An 8,284-nucleotide genomic window follows, 5' to 3' on the forward strand; every position below is an offset into this window, starting at 1 on the left:
CATGTAAACATGTCACAGTAGAGGCACAAAACACAGATATGAATTATTATTGTTACCTTCAAATCCTTAGGGAAATGTTGTTCTTATTGCATGTCTTCTCGGTAAAAGCGAATCCACAATCAGAGAAAAAGTCTTGTGAGTGGAAGTGAATGGGGGCCGCAATTAATAAATTCAAAATTACTCTAAAGAATTATTGCAGTGAAGTCCAGATTAGTACTGTGTTGATAAGGTTTTGCTGAAGTTAAACGTTGTCCCCATTTACTCCAAATCATCAAACATTATCTTAGTTTTTTGATTATTTCGTCACCTTGAAGATATGCAAAATATAACACTTTTAACTCCTAATTTAAGGTCAGTTCCATATTGAAATGTAGTTCTGGCCAGTTTTCATGTTTAAGAACTAAGTGTGTCTCTGTGTGCCTGTGTCTTGTCTCTTCCGTGTCCATAGCTGCCATGGTAATGAAAACACTAACTCCATCAGTGAGAGCAGGCCTGGGTTCCAAACAGAAGCTCCACTGCCAGTTTGCTGTCGACCACCATGGACCAAAGTTCGATGTGGAGTGGCTCCTGCAGCAGCCTGGAGAGAGAACCAGCCTCTTCAGTCACAGCAGCCGCTCAGTACAGAGCAAGGGGTCCGGGGTCCTACATAGGAGCCTGGCCGACGGGGACGCTTCCTATACCCTTCCCTTCACCAAGTTGAGCAGTGAAGGGACGTACATCTGTTCAGTGTCCGTGCTTCCACTGCTCGTCAGTATGGATATTGTTCTGCAAATCGAAGGTAAGGAAGAGTCAAAGAGAGGATCAGACCAGACTGACATTTCTGGGCTATTAATAATGTGAGTTATAAAATGAAGGTCTATTTTTAATAAATAATATATATAATAATAAAAACAATGTGACAATGACTTAAAGGTGGGGTAGGTAAGTTTGAGAAACCGGCTCGAGATCGCTAGAATTTGAAGATACACAACCGGAGAAAATCTGCCACTTCCTTATAGAGCCCCTCCTCCAACACACACGGACGCGCACATGACCAATGAGGGCACGAGATAAATGTGTGCCCCGATGGAAGGCTGACAGGCAGGTAGGCCAACCAGTATTACGGCTTCTACAGATGAATTTTTGTTATGGATTTTTTGTCAAAGCACTTCAGATATTCATTGCTATCGGGATGTTAAGAGCATTCCATGGAATATAACAAAAAGTGTATCTCGAGCCGGTTTCTGAAACTTACCTACCCCACCTTTAAGAAGAGAGGGGACCCAAGTTCCCATCAGCAAAAACACGTGGGTTTGCTATCCTGGCTCCAAAATGGTGGAATGAGCTCCCCATTGAAATCAGGACAGCAGAAAGCTTACACACCTTCCGGCGCAGACTGTAAATTCATCTCTTTCGACTCCACTTCGAGCGATAGAATGACTAACAAAGAACTGCTAACAGAGCACTTATATACTAATAAAGGACTGGCTTATCTATAGCCAGTTGAGTAGCACTTGAAATACTTGGCTCTATGAAACCTGATGTTCTTATATGATTCTGTTTTCTTCAAGGTTGTGTCTTCCTGGTCGAATGTACTTATTGTAAGTCGCTTTGGATAAAAGCGTCAGCTAAATGCAATGTAATGTAATGTAATGTAATGAGAGGGGATTTACAGTGACAGACAAAACTAAGTTACAATGAAATACCTGTGCTGCCTGCTTTGCTTGTATGTTTCTCCTAGGCTAGCTGTTTCAAGTGATGTGCTAAGCTAACAGTTGTATTCACACCAGTTTATATTAAATGTACAAACATGGTATTGACATTGAATTCAGTGGTGCAAGAATGAGTCCTAAAACCCGATTTATCCTCTCGAAGTCAACGTTTTTATTGTGTTACTTTGTAGTTAGAAACATCACATAAAATGTTGGCTAGCTTACAATATACCAGTTATGTTCTAAAACATAAAATACTTCAGAAAATAAAATACTCAACTCATGAATATTGAAAGCTTCTATGTGTCTTGAAAACGGCGGTTGCTAATCAGTGACTAAATGAGACTACTAAACATCATCACGCTGACCCGAGTCCTCCTTTAGCTTAGCGGTGGTGATGTGCAGCCATGCGACCCTGATGTACAGTATTTTTTGAATAGCATGACGTTAGCTTTTTACTTCTGGCGATTGCTTTATGCTTCAAAAATCACAAATTGGTGTTAATATATGGAGATTATTCTGCTAAACAAAATGTATTAAGTATCATAAACGTGCATTTGCCTCAGATCTTATTTTATGCAATACACCTAAATCCAATAGGGAAATCCCATTGCTTTTTGTCAAAGGCGCCCTTGCGATGCTAACTTTGGAGTCGGCCTATAAAATCACGTCATCCCTGCACCACTCTATTGAAGTAACTGTGCCACCTAAAACATACTTGCTTTTGCACACAAGATTGGCAGCTGGAGTCAAACTCATAATGGAACGCTTTTGCTGAGATGATCTGACTTTATTCCCTCCTCAGAGGCTCCCAAGGTCTCCCTCAACGTTGGAACCACTCTGACGCTGCTGGAGGGCGGGGAGCAGAGGGTGACATGTGAGGCAGACAGTTACTACCCTCTGGATGTGGAGATCGAGTGGTACATGCAGGACCCGGCGGTGGCGGGTCAGAGGGTGGGCGCTCCTCTCCCCGAGAAGCTCCAGAACGTTCTGCTGTCCAGCCACAAACACAACAACGACAAGACGTACTCGCTGACGGCCTTCTTCTACCTGCGGGCTGCACTCAAGCACTCAGGAAGGGAGTTCACATGCAGAGTATCCCATAAGTCCCTGAGGGTGCCCATCAAAAAGAGCTTCACCCTGACTGTGGAGGGTGAGTGGAGGAGGGCTGGGTTAATAAGCTTATTAGGTTTATTTGTAATGATGATATTGGCTTCCATTAAATGTTAAAAAGAAGATAATCCAGATATAACGATCATTGTGCCACATTCTGTTTTAATCACACTCATTTGTGTTTTTAATCCAGCGTGTCGCACCTTTCCTTTACACCAGAATTATCTTTTTTAATGAAAAAACAAAAACATTTTTTATTTTATTCAATACATTTATATTTTGTATCCATAAAAAATTACAATATATTTATACATTGTCAAACATATACATATTGTTTTGTATATATATTTTATCTCCACATCATGTATATATATATATATATATATATATATATTCAAATAAATAATGTATGTATATAAATATATATTCAAGAAAATCCACCTTATTCACCAAATTCAATTAACAATATGTCGATCTTTCAATCAGTCAATATTGACCAAAATATTTGTTATGACTTCTGCCATAATGTAGCAGCAAAAGGACCGTAACACACTAGTAACACCTAATACACTGCAGTTCTGTGAGCTACCACTGAGTAGCAGCAGAGGAGCATATCTAACACTAGATTCAAGATTCAATTCAAGGCTTCATTGTCATGTGCACAGTAGCTACAGTGTAGATATGGCAATGGACATCTTAAGTACCAGAGTCCTCCAACAATGCTACATAATATATGTAGGACATATAAAACCAATAAAATAGTCATGTTTATTATCATCAGAATACCTTTATTCGTCCCGCAGAGGAGAAATGTACACCTGTTCCAGCAAAGAGCCAAAGATATCTTAAAATCTCTCAAGAAGCATGCATACAAAAATATATAAAGATAAAAAACTTGAAATTACACAATTTACAAGATACACATCCAGTACCAATAACAGTTAAGGGATATAGCAGCCAGGTGAAAGTATAAAAGATGGTAGTATATATTGCACAGCTATTTACTGTATATATATATATATATATATATATATTGCACATAAGTAGTATTGCACACCAGGAGTGTTAGTTAGATAGTCTTTGTTGTTATATGTGTGTGGGGTCTACCAGGGTCTGTGGTGGTTGTAAAGTCTGACAGCTATAGACTGGATATACATTTATATAAAGGTCATGTTGGTTTTCTGTTTTCTCCTCAGAGCCAACCGGCTGGATGCTTTACATTGTCATCTCGCTGCTGCTCACCCTGTGTGTGCCGGGTTACCTGTACTTAGGTGAGTGTGGGGTCCCTCAGACAAAGTCATTGAAATGAGATCCGCCTTACCTTTATTAGCGGCAAAAGGAATAAACATATTAACGCATCAATAAATGTATTCCATCAATGTGATAATTATGTACTATTCTGAAAAGGACCATTCTGCATACCATTGTACTTTTACTTAAACATGAATGCAGGACAGGCTATATCTTTCCACCACTGTTGATGCCTGAAAAAATGATTGTCATTTATTTTCTCCACAGCAAGAAGAAAAGCACGACAGGTAGGATGATCTTATAACAAAACATGTTTTGTTACCACTGTTTAAAGGGTTAATGTGTGTAGGAGCCATTTTATGGGTGTTGTTGGTGTGTCAGTTAGACAAAACCACAGAAAAGACCCAAACCAGACATGGTAGCGACCTGTCAATCATAAGTTAGCCATGCCTAAAAGGTCCCCTATTATACACTTTTTCAACACTATATTATAGTTCTCAGTTATATACTGTACAAAACATGTTTCTGAATTGTTTGGCTCAAAGTATCAAACAGATCATGCATTGTTGCCATAATCCCCTCTGTTTCAGACCTGTTTCAAAAGTGCTGATGCTGTGTCTGTAGCTTTACATGCTAATGAGCTGCTGCTGGCCACGCCCCTCTGTGAATTGATTGGTTAAAGAAACATAATAGCGCTCTAAGAGGAGATTCAGGTGATAAGGTGTTTGTTACCTTGGTTGGTTATTGGCTAATTGTTGCACAACCCAAAAATCTGTTGTGATGTCACAACATTGCCAAATCTGATCAGCTAATTATCAGACAGGAAACCAACATCATTCTGTATTGAAGACTTTAAACTATAATTGAGACCATAATCACAACAGTTAAATATTTCCTGAAGTAATAAATCATGTGAGAAGTACAATTATTTTCCTATAGACTTTTATACAATCTGATTTTTTTCTTTGTGTGTGTATCGAGCAGAACCAACTATACTGAGCAGCAGCCTTGGAAGAGTGAGCAGATGAAGCAGTAACGGCGAACCTCCTACCTCGTCAGTTGGTTTCAGAGACTCATTTGATTGGTGTGTGTGTGTGTGTGTGTGTGTGTGTGTGTGTGTGTGTGTGTGTGTGTGTGTGTGTGTATGTTTTATGGTGAAGGTTTTGTTTTTGTTGTTGCATAGATTTTGCTCATGCTGAAAAAACTTGATATTGAATGATCAAACAGGGGGAAATGCAACAGTTTAGGGGTTCATGCATAGTAGTAGTACAGTAGTTTAATAGAGCAACGCTTGTTGATGCACATGCAAAGTTCTGTACACAGGCAGCACAGCAAGCAAATACTCCAATACTGAAGGACAGCAAACATGGATGTAAATAAAACACGATTTGAAGAATTAAATAAATAATGAAACTCTGAGAAGGTAAATATATTAAACACATTTGTTAGACTTCAGCAACACATTTATTGAGAAATACTGAATCTAACTATATTTGGGCACATAGGACTACAGTGTTTTATCTATATTGTTCATTTTCCATCTATCCATCTTCTCCCACTTATCCGTGGTCGGGTCGCGGAAGTAGCTCTTCCAGCAGAGAGCCCCAAACTTCCCTTTCCCCGGCCACATCATCCAGCTCTGACTGGGGGATTCCAAGGTGCTCCCAGACCAGCGAAGAGATATAATCCCTCCACCTGGTCCTAGGTCTACCCCTCAGTCTCCTCCCAGCCTGGAACACCACCTTAGGGTGGCATCCTTACTAGGTGCTCGAGCCACCTCAACTGGCTCCTTTTGACGCGAAGGAGGAGCGGTTCAACTCCGAGTCCCTCCCGGATGACCGAACTTCTCACCTTATCCCTAAGGGAGACACCAGCTACCCTGCGGAGAAAACCCACCTCGGCCGCTTGTATCCGCGATCTCGTTCTTTCGGTCATGACCCATCCTTCATGACCATAGGTGAGGGTAGGAACGAAAATGGCCCGGTAGACAGATAGCTTTGCCTTCTGGCTCAGCTCCCTTTTCGTCACAACGGTGCGGTAAAGCGACTGCAGTACCGCTCCCGCTGCTCCGATTCTCCGGCCCATCTCCATTGTTCCCTCACTCGAGAACAAGACCCCGAGATACTTTAACTCCTTCGCTTGGGGTAAGGACTCATTCCCTACTTGGAGTGGACAGTCCATCTGTTTCCTGCTGAGAACCATGGCCTCAGATTTGGAGGTGCTGATCCTCACCCCAGCCGCTTCACACTCGGCTGTGAACTGATCCGGTGAGTGCTGAAGGTCGCAGACCGATGAAGCCATTAGAACCACATCATCTGCAAAAGCAGTCCTTAGTCCAGTTGCAATGCAGTTGCATTTTTCATTTTATTTTATTGAAAATAAGTGTGTGCTCAAAAACTAAATGTAGTATACAACAGAACATCTCTGTTACCTCAGAAACAACAAGGAGCCCTATCAAGTAACATGTATCCACTGTATGAACAAGATGAATATCAAAGATGCACACAGTGTAAATACAATATTTCTTATTGAAGGCATTTAATAAACACGATGGTACTTTGAGTGTGATTCTTCATGTGATCCAAAAAGCCCAACATATGATTCCATGTGTGAGCTGCTTCCCTGCGATTAATAAACATAAGATGTTTCATGTGATTTGAAATGTTCCTTTGAAACTTGAAACTTCCCTGTAAGTAAGACAGCCGCTCGATTTTGATCACTTTAGCAAACAATTTCTCCAGAATTAGCTCTTACGGGCATTTTCAAGTGTAATTCTTGAAACATCCGCTTTCTCTCAAAGGAAAAAAACACCATTTACGAAAATGTTCAATTTTCAGTGTTTGGTCGTTTTTATTTTTCTTAAATGTCTTCTTTCATTCTGCTATATTAAAAAGGAAACATAAAAAAATCACATATTGGTGTATTTGACTTACTTTGTGTATTTGCATCCCTAGATTTCTTCATAAATTCATGCAAGGTTATTATTAGATCATTACATATTTAAACTTAACAGTAATACAACATATTATTGTTGCAAGTAATCAAGTGACGAAGCTTCATATTGTTATGTATTAGTTACATTTATTTAGCTTTTATTTTATTTTAAGATATTTTACAACACTTTAAATCCTGTTATATTTTACACAGGCTCAGCCCTTTACTGGACTGGATTCTGCAGAGTTGCCGAGAAGCCCTTAGTAGGCGGAGTCGGCCACTAACGGTTAGACAGCGACGTCAGAGTCTAATCCCGCCTGCTCCAAATAAGGGCAACGAGGCGGGACCTGCTGCCACCGAACTGCAGAGCCCTAGAGAGATATCGATAGATAGAGAGTGGTTTTAGATCAGGACCTGGTCTAATGTGGTCTACATGTAAAAAAAGCACTGAAATCTCACTTTTTGTATTTTCACAAATATAATTAAGGTTTCACAAATCTCAAACTGTTATAAAGAATGTTTCGACCCTCTGGGATAATCCAGTCCAGATTTGATGAGTGTAGGTCTAGTGGTTTTAGAACAGGACCTGGTCTACATGTGAAAAAAGCACTGAAATCTCCCTTTTTTTAATTTTCACAAATAGAATAAAAGATTCACAAATCTCAAACTAGGTTATAAAGAATCTTTAGACTCTCTGGGATAATCCAGTCCAAATAAATCGGCTATGCAGCGATTTAAGAGGTTCAAACACGGAGGATTGTTCCCTCAGCGCTGTAAATTAAATGTCCCTTAACTTTCCCCTTAACTGCCGAATCGGATGCTCTGAATCGGAAGCCAACTTCAGCGTCGTCCGCCCGGACCTAACGGAGCCGCAGTGGGCTAGCTCCGGGACGCCGGCTGGAGCTAGCCCCCTGCGGCTCCGTTAGCTCCGGCGGCCACCACTGGGATAATTGGGTCCCCTATTAACATTTGCTCCCGTTTAGCATTATGGGCGTCATAGCCATAGACTATAAAAGTTTTACCTAAGGCTGAATCATAAACTAAAATGTATATATAAAGGGTTACATCCTGGCTAATAAGTAACAAGCTAAGCTACCAAGCACACAAACACCTGCGAACGGGGTTAACATGTATAATATTATCGTTTTAGACTTCTTGAAAGTTCTGTTAGTACATGCAAGCGCACAGCACGTCATTTTAATTGTCTGGTATTTGTAACAATATTCCCTAAAAGGCACAATCACCACGAACACGGCTAAAGCTAAAGGGTCAAGTACAGTAACTACAACTAACTA

General features: G+C 40.4%; 1 protein-coding gene across 1 annotated transcript in view; it reads left to right on the forward strand.

Annotated features, from left to right (window-relative positions):
- dhrs13b.2 (dehydrogenase/reductase (SDR family) member 13b.2) overlaps positions 1–6,966 on the forward strand; it is a 38,098-nt gene extending 31,132 nt beyond the window's left edge. The window contains 1 exon segment of the mRNA XM_034097368.2: positions 5,040–6,966. Within this exon segment, the coding sequence (XP_033953259.1) occupies positions 5,040–5,054 (15 nt within the window). The 3' untranslated portion in view covers positions 5,055–6,966.
- The last annotated feature ends 1,318 nt before the right edge of the window (positions 6,967–8,284 follow it).

Source organism: Pseudochaenichthys georgianus, chromosome 13, assembly GCF_902827115.2.
Source record: "Pseudochaenichthys georgianus chromosome 13, fPseGeo1.2, whole genome shotgun sequence".
Lineage (NCBI taxonomy): Eukaryota > Metazoa > Chordata > Actinopteri > Perciformes > Channichthyidae > Pseudochaenichthys > Pseudochaenichthys georgianus.